The sequence below is a fragment of the Solea senegalensis genome, linkage group LG5 (assembly GCF_019176455.1).
Source record: "Solea senegalensis isolate Sse05_10M linkage group LG5, IFAPA_SoseM_1, whole genome shotgun sequence".
Taxonomy (NCBI): Eukaryota; Metazoa; Chordata; class Actinopteri; order Pleuronectiformes; family Soleidae; genus Solea; species Solea senegalensis.
The window spans coordinates 2,994,709-3,015,200 of NC_058025.1; the positions used below are offsets into that span (position 1 = coordinate 2,994,709).

The 20,492-nt window shown below is 42.7% G+C and overlaps 1 protein-coding gene across 1 annotated transcript in view; it reads left to right on the forward strand.

Moving 5' to 3' along the window:
- Positions 1–413: 413 nt before the first annotated feature.
- Positions 414–20,492, forward strand: part of LOC122769414 (netrin receptor UNC5D-like) — an 87,451-nt gene continuing 67,372 nt past the window's right edge. Inside the window, exons 1-2 of the mRNA XM_044025934.1 lie at positions 414–420; positions 540–785. Coding sequence (XP_043881869.1) covers positions 414–420; positions 540–785 — 253 coding nt within the window. The remainder of the gene's footprint in view (positions 421–539; positions 786–20,492) is intronic.

Below are 20,492 nucleotides of genomic sequence, written 5' to 3' on the forward strand. Positions count from 1 at the left end.
TGTGCTGTTGTTAGTAAAAACAAATGTTTGTCACCGACTTGCGTGTCCAACTGCAGCGGACTTTATTGCCCTTTGTTTTCGCTCAGTCTTCCCGTTGTTTGTTTCAGTAATTGTCTTTATGTCGGCTGTAAACACCAAACAATTCTCACACGATTCTCAGACTTAACAAACAAACATTTCCTCCTCATTGTTGGACTAAAAGTAGGAGAGTTTTGCACCCTGGAATTGCACCCGTCTTCTTGATTGCCTTAGGTGAGGTGGTACAATCCAAGCTTTTAGCGATACGAGATGTCGAGCTTTGTATGAGAATACACTGCAGGTGTTGAAGAAAGACCAGTCACAAGGGAGTGATGCTTTCTGTCACCCAATCAGCTGACTTTTGTGGGTTTAGCTCTTCCTGTACCGGTACCCCAATGGAAGGTACCAGAAAGTGGACAGAAACGAACCATTCCACTTGTTGAAAACAAGACGTGTCAATGAATCAAGGCAGAATTATAGTCTGACTACAATCTCTAAGACTTTAAATGTCATATGGGCAGATGACGTAACTGAGGTGTTTGATGTTGCAGGTGCTGCGGGTGTTGCTCAGCCTGAGGCCCTTCCTTCAGTGCAGGGGACGCTGCCGCACTTCATCCAGGAGCCGGAGGATGCCTACATCGTCAAGAGCAACCCCATCAAGCTGCGCTGTCGAGCCACGCCTGCCTTACAGATCTTCTTCAAGTGCAACGGGGAATGGGTGCACCAGAACGAGCACTTCTCCCAGGAGTACAAGGACCTCAACACCGGTAAGACTTTAAACTTTGGGATGAGTCAATCATCTGGCTGAAGATACTGAAGCTCTTTTTTGTGGGATCCAACAAAGTAACACACAGGACGTGTTTGATAAGAAACGACCAGAAACTAAACTCCTCAGTTATGACCCCCTGTTCTTATTTTGGTACCATCCTGCTGACAACAGCTGTGTCAATCCATACTCATTGTCCATCCGTCACGTCTCAATAATGTGTTCATGGAATCTTTTTAAATTTGTCATGAAATTATACATTTCAAGGACACTGTTAAGTCAGAAATCACCTTTTTTGACAAACACCGTGAACTTTTACAAGAACCCAAGGAAGAACTATCAAAGAAAATAGTTTTATTATATAATAGTAAATACCCTTTTCTATACCATGGTGGCATTTCCTCTGCTTCTGTCTTTTGTTGCTGAGCAGGTTAAGTTTGGCTGCTACTCTCTGACACAAGTATTCATGTTATCTTGCCCAATGTTAAATTCTAAATAATTAGAATTGATTTGTATCAGTTCCCTCCATCTCTATCTGTGCTCTGCAGAAAATCTGTTCTAATTTGGCACAAATGTTCACGTCAACTCGCTAACGGTTCACGCTTCAGCCTGACCATCACTCTCTTTATCCGTCTCGGGAGAGCACATGCTTCGCTGGCCTGATATTAGCTCATATTAAGTCTTGTGCTGTAAAAAAAATGGAATGGCTTTTTCTTTTTTCTTCTTAAATGCCTCAGTAAATCTCATTTTGTTCTAACCGCTGTTGCACGGATTTTCATGATCGTTTATCAGCGCGTGTTGCACTTTCAAAATCCCCGGCCTTACGCCCCCATCTCCTGTTCGTAAAGTATGACTCTGCGTGAGGCGGAGAAATCCACCGTGTGGTCGCTGACGCGGTTAATCGCTGAGGAGAGTTGCTAAGTAGCGGGAAACATTAAAATAATGTGTGAATGCTCTTTCAACAAGGTCTCCAGCTAACACATGTTCGGCTAATGCTGATATCAGTTCCAGGTGTGGGTTATGATTTGAAGTTTGAGGGGAGCGGTAGCGTGCCATTCCAATTAAGTCCATTAGCTTTCATCAGGTGGAAGCATGTTGATTAGAGTCGACCTGACAGAGGCTTCCTCCAGGAGTTTCTGGCAAACAACAAAGCCTGTGTGACTCCTCGGCTGGAATACTCTGTGATTACAGGCTCCGAGAGACAGAGAGAGAGAGGGAATGAGAGGTCTGGTATTCATGAAGGTTCCTCCACAGGAAACAGGCTTTAATTGCTTCTGGAAGTTCATTATGGTGTGATTGCTGTGCTGTGAAATTGTTGTGAGCTTGATAATGGCAGAATTAAATTTGGCGCTCCAATTGTTTACCGCTCTTCATGTGGTGGAAAAAAAAGGGCGAGGAAAAGTTCACAATTTGCGACGGCAACTCGAAGGAGCCAAGATAGTCGGTCGATTTGACGGACACGAGCGAGATCGTCAAATTGCAGATGAACCACCTGCACCACGGCCACAAAATGTATGGTAGAGCTGAAACGATTAATCGATGAATCAATTATTAATCGACAACTATTTTGATAATCGATTTATCGGTTTGAAGCTTTTTTCATGATTAAAACAAGATTTCCGGTCTTTTAAGCTTCTTATAAATGTGAATATTTTCTTAATTTCTTTGCTCTGGATAACAAAGAAATCATTAAAAGTGAATCATTTTGGTTTGTGGACAAAACAAGACATTTGAGAACATCGTCATTTCCAGGTTTGACAAACACCGATCAGCATTTTTTAAGATTTTATTAATTTAGTTTTAGATACTTTATTAATCCCCTTAGGGAAATTATTCTCTGCATTTTGACCCATCCTAGAATTAGGAGCAGTGGGCTGCTACACTAAGTAGCACCCGGGGAGCAATGGGGGTTGGGTACCTTGCTCAGGGGTACCCCAGCCCTTTCGACCTGGTGGGGACTTGAACCGGCGAACCTTCCGGTTACAAGCCAAGTTCCCTTTCCACTTGGCCACAGGCTGCCCTATGGACCAAACAATGAATCGATAAAATAATCGTCAGATTAATCGATTATGAAGATAATCGTTAGTTGCAGCTCTACTGTATGGACACAGGTATTTGTCCACACCTGTTAAGTATTGAACTCAGGTGTTTTAATCAGGCTTTAGGACAATCTTAACTCTTCAAGACATTTTGGACAATGCTATGTTTCCTACTTTGTGGCAACAGTTTCGAGGAAGGCCTTGACTGTGTCCCAGTGCACAAAGCAAGGACTTGACTGACCCGCTACAGAGCCCTGACCCCGACCCCCCATCAAGAACCTTTGGGATGAACCAGAACAGACGTCCAACATCAGCGCCTGACCTCATAAATGCTCTACAAATTCCCTTAGAAACATTTCGAAATCTTGAGGACAGAAGTGTTCCAAATACCTTCGTCCATATCGTGTCGCTGCTCTCGCAAAACAGACTTTTGAATATTTTGGCATGCGAGTTTGGTGTTTTTCCTTGGAGGGCCAAAATTGAAACGTGATAGTGGGCAGCAGGCCAAACGTAAACACATACTGTACTAGAGATGGAAGCAAGTGGGATTCCAGGTTCCTGAACTGAATATTCTTTTAGCTTTAACATACAGTAGTTAAACGGCAGCTTTGCATTGTCTGTTTTCTTTTTTGTGTATTAAACGACAGCTCTCAAAGTACAGAAATGTGACGTATACATGATAATTCACTGCTTATTTTCTGCCCTTCCACTAAATGACCGATTGCGTTACCAATGATCTCGAGTGTGCAACATTTAGCTGACTTTTCAACGTATTCAGCTCAAGAATACGTCTGTGTTTTGCGGTGTGTAAACAGATTTACAGATTTAGATTTACCAGTTCCAATAAGGCCGTGGTATTCTTCATGCTGACCTTCCTGTCGTTTTTCACTGCTACACTTTACTGGGACGGAGCCAGAGTTAATGTGCTTTTTGTGCGATGACGGTTAAATGTTTGCCATGAAAATGAGCCATTGTTGGATGACGCAGCTCCAATATCGCCATTATTGGACTATTAGTGTGCATGAAAATGAATACAGACTACAGGGCATGATTGAGGATCCAAGGTCAGATGAGGTCAAAGTCCTCAGGTGACCCTTATGTCGCGAGCTGAATAATTCAACGCCTTCATGTATTTTTTATGTGTCTGTGACATTTTTCCTTTAAATTATTCTGATGATATCAGGTTTTTTTTTTCTTTCTCTCTTCTTCGAAAACTTAACCGCTACCTTCCGAGAGTGTGTGAACCGTGTAATCCCGAGCTCTAATGTGTGTAACTTGACAATTTGAGGAACGCGTCCGCGGTATAATCAGCGTGCCGAAGCTAAACATGGACTAGTTAATGCAGCTCCATTTCCTCCTCCTCCATCAGCCGCGCTCGCTGCAGATCATCTTGAAAAGGGACATTTGATGCATATTTCATATTCATTAACTCAAATTAGGCTCGGCTTGTTCATCAGCGTTCCCGTGTCGCTTAAGTGCCTGCTGCCGTCACTTTTTTTTTCTTTTTTTTTTCTTACCGACTGAGTGACAGCATGAACCTGCCCCTTATGCTCCTCTTTCTCACTTAGCCACTCAACTGTCTCCCATGTCTCATTTAAGGGAGATGAAAAATTACAAGCCATTTTATCTTAACTCACTGTGTCCCTGTGCACAGACTCGCTAACCTCCCGCTACTTTAGCTGCCATGCTAAGTTAAATCTCCTTGCTATCTGCTGGCCCGTGTGGGATCAGCAATTAGAGGAGTCTAAGAATGTCCTCGCAGCCTTAAAGCTGCAGTGTGGAGTTTGGGGTGATTTCTTTGTTTGTATTATTGTGCCGTTACCTGCACATGAACTGTGACATCATTCAATCAATCGTGCATTTTATGCAGTTGATTAAATAAAAAAAATATTTAACTCTATCCTTTATTCCAAAAAATGGCCAACCAGTGTCCCCCTGGTGGCCTAATGCACAAAAGGTGTCCTGTTGAATCTCGAGACGCACACTAAATGACCCTATTGAGTGATAAAAAGTGCCCTACTCATTCATGTGTTGCTGTGCCCTTCTAATTTCCGCCCCTGCCCTTCCAAATGTCTGAGCATGTGTGACCAAGGCAGGAAAATGTGTGCACGTCATAGCATTGTGTAGAAAATCATGGAGGAATTTGCAGGAGTTTACCTGAATTCCCTCACATACTGAAAGGAGTCAAAGGCGATAAAAGCCATGGGTTCACTTCAGAGCCGTTTGACATGGTAATGAATACTAATTAAACACATTCACTCTGGTCAAAAAGTGTGTTGGGGGGGGGGAATGGAGTGGGGAGATTGGCGCTCAACCGGTCTGTTGTGTTGAAAAAGGAGCTAAGCTGGAAGACCTCACCTGTGTCATGAGCTTTGGGTAATGACCAAAAGAACGTGATTGCGAATTAGTTTCCTCCGCAGGGTAGCCGGGCTCAGCCTGAGTGATAGTTTGAGGAGCTTGGACATCCAGGAGGGGCTCAGAGTAGAACAACTGCTCCTCCTAGCTGAGGTGGTTCGAGCATCTGGCTGGGCTGCCTCCTGGAAGCCTCCCTGGGGAGGTGTTTCAGGCATGTCCGTTTGGGAGGAAGCCTCAGGGCCAACCCAGGTCCCTCTGGAGAGATTATATCTCTCGGTTGGCCTGGGAACGCCTTAGGATCCCCCCAAAGGAGCTGGCAGAAGTGGTTGGGGAGAGGGTGATCTGGGATTCCTTGCTAATGCTGCTGTCCCAGAGACCCTGCGACCTGGACAAGTGGAAGACAACAGAGTGGACCAGGAAACCCCCAAAATTTGGACCACTGAGAATGAGATTTGAGGGAACGTTTGTGTGGAGCAAGTGGCGGCTCAAGGGCGGGCGGTGACATGAAACTGCAGAATGAGCTGTAGAATTCACTTCTTTGTGTTTTCAGTCATACTAGCGCAGCGTTGCTGTGACCTGACATAACACAACTCACTTCCTGTGTGTAGATCTAAACACTGCCCCACCTACAGAGAGAGTTTTAGACTTAATCGTTATTGCGTGAACTCTTGACAACGGTTTGATTGTAACTGTTTTGGCGTTCCCTGAAAAAAAAAAAGTTTTGCATTGCAGTTTTAAATCAGAGCGAAATGGCAGATAAGGGCGATCCTAACGGGAGGGATTTGTCCTGCCTCACTAATTGACAGCTACATTGTGTATTGGATTAGTCTGGCTAATCAGGGAAGGAGATCAGTGAAGAATTGTAATGTTATTGATTAGGACAAGAGCCCTCAATGCCAGCAGGAGCATGCGATAGCATCTTTTATTTACCAACTATCCTGATGAATTGCTCTGCGCTGATAAATCCGGCAATGTCCTTGAGCTCGCCTGCAGCAGAAGCAGGGGAGACGACTGGGTGTGTGTGTGTGTCTGCACTGTGCACTGTATAACACATGAGGACGGGCAACACTGCATACTGTGTGCATGAATATTGATCACATTGTTTATGGATCTATATAAAAACAGCGCATGCAGCTCTTTGCAGATTGAATTTGAGCAAGTTCACCTGAATGTCGCTCTGGAGTGTTCTGAGGAATTAACAGGACAGAGCACTTTAGGAATTCTGCTTGTGTTATTGTAACCTTCAAGTTTGGTGTGAAACTCTCGCTGACTCTCAGCCTCACAAGGTGCGCAAACATTTTATCAGTCACACAGGGAACTGGAAAGAGGAAAGAGAAAGAAGTCCTGCCTTGGAATGTTAAAGAAGCACTTCATCAGTCTGTACCAAGGAAAGAAGGTTGTAAATCAAATTCCTTGATGTCCTCTTATCCAATGAAGGTTGAGCACTTTTGTGGAAAAGGACAAGAAAATAATCAGTCCATCAGTTGATCATTTGCGGCAGCTTTAGACCTCACAACTTTTTTTTTCTTTTTGTTCGTAAAATATTTTCCATAAACATAGTCTCTAAATGCTGCAGGTTATATGCCAGGCCTGTATGTGGAGCTGTAACGCTGCCACAGGAATGCAACTAAATGGAAAGGAAGATGTTGAGCATGCACATAAAGCTGGCAGGGTTGTGGCTATGGCCTCGTGGTTTTCCCCAAAGTTGTGTAAATGAAAATGCAAGGGTGCCATTTTTCAGATCCCAAAACATCCTTGTGGATAAAAAGCCGACGTTTTTTGTAGTCAATTTACATCTCGATGTGGACACCGGAGATGGATGTTAATACCAGGTGTAAATGCATGTGATAAAGTGCGATCTGATTACAGAAAACACATTCTAATGCCCTTTGGGAACCCCTTTGTCACTGACACTTGGAAAACAGCAACTCTGGCCAAAGCCGCCTCCATAGCATCAGGCACAGCCACCAACAAGTGTTGAAGCAGCATGTGTAGATGTTCTTAAAGGGCCAGTGTGTCACATTTACATAATATCTTGGAAGAAATTGAAGATAGCACCCATAAATGTTGAATCACACAGAGTTGCTTGTTTCATAAACCTTTTATATGCACATTTTGAAAGGGAAAGCTTACATTTCCGTAACTCTTTAATTCAAAAGAACACAGGATGCACATTTCACGTTCAAAGTCTAATTCCGTTCCTCAAAGAGCAGCTTCAGATATATTTGAATGAATTCCAGGTCATTATAAATCCTTTCAGACTTCATATTTGGAAAAAGAAACGCGCGATGGTGTGAGTGTGGGAACTCGTTGTTTGTTACGAAAATGCCGTCCTCAGCATTACTGTGTGTTCACACATAATGTGTCACCTCACATCTATCACATGTAATTCCCCGCAGGATCATTTTTGTGCAATTTGCACGAGATGCTATTCCCGGAAGCCCATCCGTTTTCCGCTGGAAGAGGAAAGTGGAGTAGCGGCTATTTCTCTTCACCAACAATTATGGCTGAAATGACTTAAAAGTAGAAGTAGAAGATGTGTCGTAGAGCGTCTGGATGCAACTCATACTTTGTCCTCCAGCGTCAGAAATGTTGTTAAAATCTCAACAAAATAAAAGCATCATAGAAGAAAAAGAGTCTTCTCCCACAATGCATTGCAGCTACAGGGCAATTGGCATTTTGAGCAAGAGCCAGGTAGTAGACACACACACACACACACACACAAATGCACGCTCCTGTGTTTACAGAGCAGCCGGCTCATGAAAAAAGAAAACAACATAGAACAACAATTTATTTGCTCACAAACCCTTCAGACTCACACCCCAGCCGCTGAAAGGCATTCTGGGAAATGTAGCAGTGAAGTAGACGTAGATGAGGCGGGCGGAGGGGGAAATGGAGATGCCAAAGACACTTTATCACAAACCGCCGCTGGAATGCACTCAATGGTATCACAGACTGATGATATATAACGGCGTGAGAGGGCGGCGGGCGGGCGGGCGGGTGTTATTTTTTCTGATTTGTTCTCGCCGGCCCCGGTTCACGCACCTCACTGTAGACGACAGCTTTGGGTGAAGCACCAGAGAGAGAGACATTGTTTCGTCTGCGATGAAGTTCTCACCAGGTCACTGACAAATATCACATCACCGTAACAATGCAGAAGGATTTATCTCAGGGGACGGAAATAATAATGATCATTTCCTTCATTCCCAGGGGCCACGCACACACGCACACAGCTACACCCAATGCAGCGCCGTTGCAATTATGAGAATATCCAGAAGAATTATCCATTAAACGCGTTATTGTGTATTAAAAAAGACCTATTTTCATGCTAACTAAGACGTATTGAATTACAAAAGCTGACAGGCGGTGGCGAAATTAGATAAAATTTCCACAGGAGGTTTTATCTCCAGGCCCTGTGTGAATTGTGGGAGAAAATGCATTGTCCAATAAATCAGGACAAAGCCTCGGCGCTGCTGGTCTCAATTCCAATGCTCTGTGCAGCAGTTTGAGTGTGCCACTGAAGATTATAAAATATCTGCAAAGCACACACTGCCAGTTTATTACAAACACCTAGCTAAAACTAATGTGGTGGAATATGACGGCCCTGCAGTGAATCCCGTCTTCTCGAAGTTTATAATGTTCAGCTCCCGTGTTTCGGAGCGGCGTTGATCAATTTTATGGTCTTCTTTGGAGGCTGAATTCTGCGCCGCCGTTGAATTGTGGCGTGCAAAGTATTACATTACACTGTTGTTGTGTTTATTATGATGTTCGGTGCTTTCGCAGCCACTCCCCCGACTCACGCCTCCAACACCACCTGGTATTTTATGTTGTTGAATAACGGAAACACAAGGCACTTCAACAGCACCACAAAAATAATCATGAATATTAACACCACAGGGTGTAAGTACTAATAAATACTAACATATGTCTAGATTTTTGTGTAGCCCGGTGACATTCCTGCACTGCACACAGGAAGTGATTTGTTTTGTGTGACACTGCGCTGGTAAAGCCAGACGACTGGTTGGAGTCTAACTCACAAAAACATCCTCAAAAAGTTTCAGCCGTTAATTCTACTGCTCAAACCAGCCGGCCCTGCACTGCCGCTGTATACACAGGAACACTCCCTCAGTCAGGTCTGATAGTTTTGCTTGACATAACCTGTTTTCTGCGGCATAGAAATAATGCTGAAGCAGAATAATGACATCAACACCAACAATAATCATCATTAGATGTTAGGGACTGAAGCAATTCCATGACAACCTTCTCAGAGGGATTAATTGCACTTTACCATTAGACTTTGTTAGCTTTAGCAGGGTGTATATGATACATGATACGTCACAGTAAATGCTGGGCTCAGAAACATGCAGATTTACTACCAGTTATAACCTGTATTATTGTAGGAATGGCAGCTGGAATGTTGGTTGATCTAGCTTCTCAAAGTCAACGATCCTTGAGACTCCTCCTTCTTTGAAGAGGCTAGCAAGCGTGCATCACTACATCATTGGTTAGTTTATAGATCGATGACAAGCTGTTTTTAAAACATCAACTTGGTAGAAAAGTCAGGTGGACATTAAAGCAAAGCTAAGTGCAAACTGTTTATATTCATTTCATATATTTTGTATGGTATTTGCTGTTGTTTATGCTAACTAGCAAACACTGACATACACAAACATAACCATTGCAGCTTTAGTTAGCTTTGTTCTGAGTATTTATGGCACGTTACAGTTGACGTCAAAACTGGAACGTCACCTTATGTCAGATTTACCTCAGAAACCCTAACACAAGATTCCAAGATGGCTGCTACTTTTTCGACTACTTTTACTGTTAATTATACTTCTCTCTTATTTGTTTCATGTAGAGTCAGTCCTACACGTACTGTTTCATTTTTAACCATGGACATGTTGCTATGTCACTGTTTGTTTGTACGAAATACCACATAGATCATTATCACCTGCTAACAGTGGCTAACAATGGCTAGCTTGTTTTTGTTGTGTTCTTTTGCATTTTTTGTTTTTTCTCACAACTATTTCTGACCATTTGCGTTCACAAATTTACAGTAGACAACGAAAAGTCTTGATATTTAAATTAATATTTAGCTATTGCTTGCCTTTACGTTTTCAGTGAGAAGGACTTGGTCCACCGTAGAGTTTGACATGTCCTGGACATTGGGACAGTCCCACAGTGAGGTCTGATGACGTGTTCTCGTTCTAAGGATCCTTCCGTGACTTTGAGGAAGTTTTCGAATCTATTGGTGGGAAAACAAGGTCACTGTGTAAAAAGCGCATGACTCAAAGGGTTTGAACTGAACACTCTTTAATTAATCACAGCACTGTTTTTGGAGTCTTATGTGGAATAAACAAGTTGATTTTATGATTAAATATATCCACAGTGCCATTTTATGTTCCCTTAAAAAAATGGTATACATATATATATATACATGTTTTTGTGTTCCCTTTAAAAAATGGTATATATACATATATATATGTATATGTATATATATATATACATATATATATGTGTGTATATATATACATATATATATATACACGTTGTGTTTGGGAACTAACTTTATTGAACTGTAATGTGGGATCCATTCCAATGCTGGGGATTTTGATAGCTTCATCATGTCGTCAGTGGAAACCAGTCAACCATCTTGTGTGTGTGTGTAAAAATCAAAGTGTGGGCATGTTGCACACCCACCTATGTTCTTGTTTATTACAATCCTGATAACCTGCCCATAAAGCAACAGTGAAATACTGCAGCGCTGACAGCAGAGCAGGCTTTTGTTGGTCACAAGTACAAATCACTTTACACTGCCTTAAAATTAGCATAAGCCAAACAACATGCCACATTTAAAAAACATAAAAGTCCCTTTACTCGGGGGAAGTCGGATGTGTGTTTGCTCCATAAACAAGGTGGGAAGTGAACAGGGAATTCACAACCACGTCAGTCTGAAACTAGAGACAGACTCGCTTCAAACTTGGAGCTTTTTTCTGTGTCAGGTGTTAAGACGTGGCCCCCTGAGTGTGATAAATGATAAAAATGATTTATCACCGGCTATGTGTTTTTCACACCATGATTCACTGTGGCTATTAAAGTATTAATATGCACTCAGCTGGACATTGAAGAGTCGAAGAAGATAAAAGTCCACAGACTTTGCTCAGTGGTGTGTTTGCATTTTTAATTAGCACTAAACACAAAGTAGACCTGCGGGTGACACAGATCCTGTCATTTATAATCCAGATTAGAACATAATGTGCTTGATGGAAAGTGAAGTGATAAATAAGTGAATGGATATGTGCATCTATTTTACTCAAAACCACATCAAACCAAGCTCATGTTGGCACAAAGTCAATCCCTGAAGTAGATTATTAGGTTATTAGGACACATCTTCTGAAAAATTGCCAGATTTTTTTTGGGATTTCCAAGATTTTGTGGCAAAAATGAACGGGATTCAACCTGTCAGAGTTTACTGTGCACTGATATATCACAAAACTTAACAGACTGAATATATCTGATGCTAATAATTCCCCGGTGTGCTATTTACAAGTATGGAAACAGCCGGAGAGGACGTTATACTCGACCTGCACTATTTTCAACAACTCAGAGTTTGGAGGGAAACAAATGGCCGCAATCTGGCTTTGTGACACACACTAAACTCTGGAATCTACCAGCTAGAGCATTGTTGTCACTGGGAGTTAGCATAATGTTAGCATTTGACCACTGTCTTAATTTAAAAGATGAAAACAGACGTTTCATGTGTTGTCTAGTGTCAAAGTGCTTCACGGGTCACCCATGTTACCCCTCGACTACTCCGTTCATCAAAGGATTGTCATCTGGCGGTGCCAACACCCTGCACAAGACAATCCAGACTCTCTTCACGTGTTGCTCCACGCTGGTGGAATGACCTACCGAGCGCTACCAGAACAGGGTCTATCGTCAAGAAGCCCCTGAAAACCCAGCTCTTCCAAGAGCATCTTCTGTCCTAGCACTTACCCTACCCCCTCTCCTTCTGTACTTGGATCCACCTCGACACTCTCACCCTCTATCAGTCCACTGTTCCTATCTAGTGGAGTTCTTTCCAACACTACTTCTATGTCGCTTATTCCTCTGTTGGAAGTCAATTTGGATTAAAGCTTAAATGTAAATGTAGTACAGTGGTTCTCAAACTTTTTGGACCAAGTACCACCTGAGAAAATATTGACCTCTTGAAGTAACACCATGGTGGTGTTAAGTCAGCTACATACTTTTCAGAGGAGGCAGATTTATTTCCAGTCACATAATATATCTGATAATAATAAGGACCACCAGAAGAAGCTTGCGTACCAATGGTTGTACACGTGCCACAGTTTGAGAACCATGGGTCTATAGTGCATACGTGCTCCTTGACGTCACACTCCTTCATAGTGTGACGTCATCTGTTCACAAGAACCAAACAGAGGCAGAATAACAGCAAAAGTTACACACTGCACCTTTAAGACATTATTGATCATTAAACCGCGGCACAGAGAGAGAGAGAGCGAGCTGCAGCCCGTGTAGAACAAGCCGCAGCTACAAACCCACTCACTAACGTGTGCTCGCTTGTGTGAGACACATTAGCTCCGCACACTGTGAAATGGCCGATCGCAGCGGGGAAACAGCTGTGCACGTTCACTGGAAGCAGAAAAAAAGCCTTGAAGCGCAAGCCTTTTGTTTACAAAGGCGACAGCATTTGCTTTTTGCTTAATTTTTTTGTCCCTGCCCGAGCGTGATATGTTAGGATTATTAACAGACGCTTTATGCACCATTGCTGTTATGGCACAATAATGTTCCGCCACTTTCTTCTCCTCTGTTTCCTTTAATGGCCACGTTAGGACAAGGAAATTCTTTTGTTACTGTGTGTGAATTATTTTTATGACTTTTTCGGGCTGATTAAAAAAGAAAAATAGTGATTTCACTGCTTTTTACAGTTGCGTATGTGTATATTCCTCAGTAAAAACATTAAATTAAGCTCTTCTCGCTTTGCCAAGTTAAGTTCACCTCGTCAAATAAATACAATACATCCACTTTAATGTAATCTGTAGCCAATAAACTGAGATTAGGGCCATCATCTGCCTGTATTTTAGGCCTCAGAATATTCTGGTTTCAGATTAAATTCTCCCACACTTATATTTAGCCAGTCGCTGAGTCTGGATTAATCAAATTTAAGTTTTCCTTTATGTTGCCAGACATGTTTATAATATGATCTATGATAACTGTCACTCCGTCAGTGGACTTTTTTCTTTTTTTTTTTTTGGGGCACATTATTCCACAAGTACAGTAAATCCGTCTCTCCGCGCTCGGATAAATTGATAAAGCTGTTAAATCTTTCGCCGCTTCAACTTAATAACTCTGCTGATATGTATCTGAGACGTACGAGGACGAGGAGAGAGAAAAAATACAGAGGGGAGCTCCAGTATATGAAAAGAATATTACCAAGGCTTCAGCCAATATAGGATTAGGGTTGGACTCAGCAGTGTTTGGGGTGTCAGTCCGTAAAGCCTGTAATGGAATCTGCCTCGCCCCTGCCATAAGGAGCTGCAGCCAGAGAATTTCATTAGTCTGCCATTCAGTGGGGAGTTTAAGTGTCCCACGATGACCACAAGAATGAAAATCTGCAGAGGGAGAATGGAGAGAATTTGTCAGTTTTAGTCTCCAGTTACTGGTCTCTGCTGTCAAAGCCCCGGTCACGCTGACTGAACGCCAACAGTAATGAAGCGGTACGCGATTAAACGTGACGCGCATTTCTGACAGTCCTTATGGTGACGCGGTGAGCAGTTTCTCCTGGAGCCGTGGTAAAGCGGCGAGAGCAGAGCCAGCTATTACTGGAGGGAGAACGCGGTGAAAGTCGAAACGTTACGTACAATGTACGTGAGTGAAATTGATCGGGAAGTATCAGAGTCATTTCCCATAATGCTCATGAAGAAATAGTGTTTTAAACATAGATGGAATTTGATTTGGTGTTTTGGTCAATGTAAACGAGAAGATATAATCAAAGGAGTCTCAGATTAAGTATAAAAATATGTTTTAATTTAAAACGCAATATATAAAATACGATAAACGCAAATGTTATTATATAGTATAATGGTGACTGTTACCTTTTAAGTCTTAAAAAACTGACAAACTGGGTGACTTTTGATGTCTCACTGTCAAATGTGGCCAAAGACAAATGGACTAAAAACCACTCACACAGAAGCAACTTTATCTGTTTGACTTCTAAAGTCACATTTTCCTGAAATGTCTCTCGAAACATCTCTGGAACTTTAGCGCTATACAAAACAGTCTGTTACACAGCTTTAGCGACTATAATACAACGCACTTTGATTGACGCTGAACTGTAGCAACACGCTAACGCATAGCGTCACACTTTCTTTTCCCCTCTTCAAACACTACGTCAAGCAAATGTCTCGTTCTTGCTAACTCACCAGAAGAAATGAATACACTGACCGCACAGAAGCTAGCTGATGCTACCTAGCGTCGTATGCCGAACCAAAAAAAGCCGAATGCGATATCGGATTCCAGCTGCCTAATATTAAATTTTGCTTTTTGCTTGAATCTAATCTGGGAATCGTCATCATTTCATGTCATTCATTCAAAAACAGTTGTTTAGCACCAGGCGTGTTGTGTGCAGTGAGCTAATTAGAGCGGTTGTCAAACAATGAACTGAAAGAGTAAAGTTTGTAAAAAAAAAAAACTCTCTGTGGAACCAATGGGAATCGTAAAGAAGATTATCTGATTATCTTTCTTTTTAATCCCTCCACCGTTCCTATAAAACACTGATAAACGTAGCTTTAACATTTCAACAGCTAATTTGAGTTTTCAAAGGTCTAAATCCACACGTCATATCTATCGCACAAGTGTTTTGAATCGATGCAGCGAGGTCATTTTGGACATTAAATCTACTCTTTAAAAAACCTCCCATCTTCACGAGCTCAGATGCCCGTCAGCCTCAAGAGATCAGTAAATGAAGTTTTGGTGTATTTTTCTCTGCTTTATCCCTGCCGGTTACTTCTGTCCTATTTCCTGCTGTGAAGAAAAACCCACGACACTTCCTTCCCCGCACAGTTTGTCGCGGCGATCTCAGAAGGCGAGCAGACTCGGGTGCTGCCGGCTGTAAAACCGTCCCCGTGACTCATCAGTTCCGGCGCTCCTGGCGCTCCCGTCGTCGCAACTGCTGCCTCCAACCTGGGAGTTAAAGAGGAGAAACAGCATCCACCTGCTCTGCTATCAGAGGGGGGAAACTCTTTATCCTTGTTTGTTGTAAAGACAGGACATATTTATGCTGTTAGGACATGCACATTCTCTTTTATGCGATTTTAATTGAGGCAGTTAAGTTTCCCTTAGAGGAATCTGGCTATTAGGCGGTCTGAGTTGTACAACAAATATGTTCAGTGGATTCACACGGAGCAGAAGAAAAGAGGCGACGAGGGTCGCTGACCTCTGATTCTCCTGCAGCGTGTGAAGAGTGTGTGTCGGTGTGTTTTCTGTGGTTTATGTGAGTGTGTGTGTGGATGAACAGGAGTGAGGTTATTTGGGTAGATGTGTGCGATTTGTGCTTTGTTTGTGTGTCTTTCAGCCATCTGGAGTGTGTTTGTAACTGTGCGTGTTTGCCTGCGCAGTGTCTTTACTTAGCGATACACTCATCACGGTGCCCAAGTTTTTTAAAATAGACACGGGTCATTGAAAGTGCTTGAATTTAGTGCGAGGAAGACGTGAAGTTGATATTTTTAGGCAAATGTCTCCCCTGTGTGCGTTTCATGCCCTGCTGTCGCAAATCAAACCGCATTAAAAGGATGAAATAGCCCGCGAGATGGCCGTGCGTTAAAATGCCAGTCGATCGGCAGTTTCGGGAACTCTTAATATCAACAATTACGCCACGTTCAAAGTCACTTGAATCACCGTTCTTCCCTAATTCGACGCTCGGCCTGAACTCCAGCAGGACGTCTTGACCTGAATATCTAGTGCACACTTAACTGCATATTGAGTCCCTGCCGTGTGATTGGCTGGCTCCACATTTGCATTCATAAGCAGCCAAATAGAAGCGCCTTAATTAAGTGGCCGGTGGCTGTTTATGGAGTTAGTGTATTTATTTATAGCTGTGAGCGTAACTGTCGAGGATAAACGGTCCTCTCCTGCTGAGCAGGTGCTTGTTGGGGCTTTTGTGTGTGTGTGTGTGTGTGTGTGTGGTCATAATGGGGTCACCGGGTGGACAGAGGGTTGGGCTTGACAAACGTGCGGCGACACCTTCCTGCCCTTCCAGCCACCGCCTGAGCTCGCTGTTCCAGCGCGGCGTGCATAACTCGGGCCCAAACATAATGGCCTCTAAAGCCGGGATTGATGCTATCGTTGCCCCCCGGGGGTGGGGTTGCTTTGTGAGCCAGTTAATGGGGTTGTTAACCGAATGTGCCCCGAACAATGCACCTCACACCAACAATATATAGACTCATGGGTGGAAAAATAGGAGGTAATGCTTTTTATTTAGCCTTAAAGCATGTTTGCTGCCAGAGATGAGGAGTGGGTTGTAAAGGTTTTTATGATTTGTCTATATGTACAGGACTGTGGAACCATTGGATTTGTTGTTTTAGTAATGCTCTCATAACCATACTGTGTAATTACTGCAACACATCCAGAAAATACAGGGGGGGGAAAAAGGGTATTTAGTGTGACCTACCTCCAGTCTGCATGTCCGTGTGGGCCCCATAAGGGTTATTACATCCTGGCTGACATTATGGGGTTTTGTCTGTGGTTTCCATGGTGGCTGCACTGGTGGTTGCACACTTCCCAGACTACCTGGGTGCCAAGTAGGTACTGAGTGGACATGGGCCCCATATTGGCTAACGTGGCTCTACGCTGTCAAGATTATCGATGCAAGTGCATTTTTATTTAATTTTTTTCATGTTTAATCCAGGTTTGACCATTGGGAGGTTGTGCTCAGTGCTACATGGTTTCACTGGCTCAAAACTCTAGACTGGAAGGTTTACGTTTTGTTTCTTTCCTTTCCATCCATCCATTCATTCATCCATCCATCCAACCATCAGACGTATCAATAGCTGATATCCAGTAAATCTTACATTCTTACCCAAATTCACCGCAGGGATTAATGAAGTATTCTAAATCTGATCTCTTATTTTAGGACCTTTTATTGCTCTATTTAATACTTTTTATTCATGTGAAAACTCCCTGAAAATGGTGTTGGGGTGATGTTCATGGCACACACTGATGCTCCAAACTAATTTGGATTAATGGAATCGTGTGAATCGGTCTCTACCTGCCGCTCTCAGTGTTGACTTTGAAGTAAGTTTAGTTGCCTATAAAACTTTAAAAGGCCTCGCTCCTCTCACCATCACAGACTTTCATTCTCTTTATTATTATGTTTCGGCTCCACTCCTGAGCTCCTTCACTGCTTCTGTTGTAAATGTCTCTTTTGTGTCTCGTCAAGTTCCAGTTCTGCCTCTCAAAGTGTGCGACACACTGCGTCAGGACCTTAACACCGTTGGTTGGTTGTTTTTGGGAAAGAGTCGTCTTTGAAGGTCTGCATTGAAGTTGCTTTCATGTGCAGGTATTTCGATCAGACGTTTGATAAATAAAGTTGCAGTCTCTCTTCCAGTCGCGACACCCTTCACCTTCAGGCTCAGCTCCTCCTCCTCCTCCTCCTCCTCCTCCTCCACCACGGCAGCAGCAGTCCAGCGCAGGGACTGTAATTCTGCTGAGGCAACAACAATCCGTCCAATACTTTTTCCACGATTCACTGGTGAAGTAGACCCCAGGGTTGCAATTAAGGGGATTTTAGTCTTCTATGGATACAATATAGTGACATCGAACCTGGGTATTTCAATTAATGAGATAAGTTAAGATACAGTGCTGACTCATTCATCATCTTCTGGTAATGTCGAGTAGCACCTGAGGTGTACTGCCACCTCCTCCCCTATCCTATCCTTTCCTTTCCTTTCCTTTCCTTTCCTTTACCTTTCACAGTACGGAGGTGTAGGGCAACGTAGGGCTTTTATTTTTTTGAAGGAAGTGACTTTGACTTGACTTTTTGTCAATTTTATGGGAATAAGAAATGTGTCTCAGATCCACTGTCTCATCATGGAAATTAGTAAAAAAAAAAGTATATTTTTTGGGTCTTTAATGAGAAAGGAACAATACACAGTTTTTCTACAATAGCGTTCCACTTGCCAGCCACTTTATTAGGTACACTCTTAAAAATGTCTCATTTCTGAAGTTCAAAATTGATTTAAATGAGTGTCTGTTGTTGAATTGTAGTTGCATGCTTGTCGGTGCCAGACAGTTCTGGTTGGAGCGTTTCACAAACTGCCGATCTCGTGGGATTTTTCCCGCACAAACAGCTCCAGAGTTTACAGAGAAAATATCCAGTGAGCTGCAGTTCTCTGGGAGAAAACGCCTCGTTGATGCCAGAGGTCACAGGAGAATGACCACGACACATTACTGCCTAAAGACCACATCGGCTGCCTCTCCTGCGCCCTGTGTACCTAATAAAGTGGCTGGTTAGTGTGTGTCCTCAGAACAGGAGGTGCTGGCTCATCTGGGATTCCTCGCACTCGCGCCCCGCCTCCCGCCTCACACCACGCTGCCTGATGGAAACATCAGAGCCACGTCACATGCAAGAAGCAGAGATGCAGTTTTTTTTTTTTTTTACTCAACACTCTCCACCACACCTGAGCGGCACCTTGTGATTCTGTCTGTGGACAACTACAAACAGAATGGGTAACGGTGTGCGCGCAAACTCTCTGAGAACAGAGTGTGACAGCACAGACTCGGAATATAAACACCGCGCCTTTTAACTTCACTGCTTCCCACAGTTTAGAAGCAAAAATGGAGCAAATTCACGCGCAAATTTAGACCAATTCTGCTCTACAACAAAGAGGAGTGTGGCTTCGCCCTCTCACACCTCAAAGACTTAAAGATGCTGAAGTTAATAAGGAGTTTTCACTTGAGTGTGATGCATTCAGAGAAACACAAAAGGACTCTATAGCTCTAATTGCCGCTGTTTGCCGTCGCCGTGCAGTGTTTTCCTCTGTATTCTGCGCCACAGGATGTGTCAGTTGTTCGCGGTGTGTTTGGGGGGTTTTTTTTGTGTCGGGGGTTGATTTCACATTCACGCAGGCTTGAAAGTGGGTTCGGTTTCACGCAGACGCAGCTGTGGTTTGGTTTGGTTTGGGGGCGTCTCTGGTTACAGAGAAAACTGGCATCGAGCCTAATGGAGCTGCGAGATAGAAGTTCCTCTTCTCCAGGAGGAATCGTATATATATATATATCAAAAAAGATGAAGGTGAAAAAGAATCCACTGGGTTATACTCGTGTGTGTGTGTGTGTGTGTGTGTGTGTGTGCAAACATTCTGCTGCTATGTGCAATATAAACGTGTGCAGAGTGGAGCAGTGGCTGAAACTGGAGATTCATTTTGAGCAAAGCCTCAGCACTTAACGTTTATTTATTTATTATTATATTATTTAATGTAAGAATGTAAAATATGCCATTAATAATAATCTAGACTTATATAAAGCAAGTAAAACCTACTTAACTTGTGCTATGTGCTTATTTTATATGTAAGTTATATGCATATAGTTATATATACAAACGCCTCCCATTCACTTCCAATGGAGCGGCGTCAAATCATATCGAGTCTGTTGTGTTCAAAAATCCATACAATTCAATAATTGATTATTGATATTTTGATAATAAGAAAACAATAACCACACCAATAAAAATACAGTTTATATAATCATAGAAAATAACAATACAGTGAGGTTTAGAGTAGATTAACCTAGTTTTTATAATAGGTAGATAGATTGAATAATAAAGTTTCCTCATATAATTAGTCTGCGTATCTTTCATTTTTATTTAAAGTAAGAGACCTCTAGTGGCATTTAGTGCATTTAAATGATCATCCTTTGCTTTCCTTAACTTACAAAAGAAGATTATTTCAATTAGAAATGCTTAAATTCTTGTGTTTTAAGCACTTTAAGTACTTATTCACATTTGCCACTTTCAGTTATATATTATAAGAGCTCTTTTCTGACGTTAAAGAGTAAAGGTAGAGTGTAAACGGGTCATTTGATGAATTAGCCGCTAAAGGGTCGGACTGGAATTAGCAGAAACTGCAACGCAATATGCTTTTACACAAACACGGCGTAACCCGTGGCAACGCGTCGAGCCCCCTCGGATAAATAAAGTGGCCGTGATTTTTCCGGGCGCAGCCTCATTGGTATGCAGCCTCGCTGTGCAGTCGACCACTGCGAGCAGCGGAGCAGATAAGAGCACCTGTCCGTTCAGT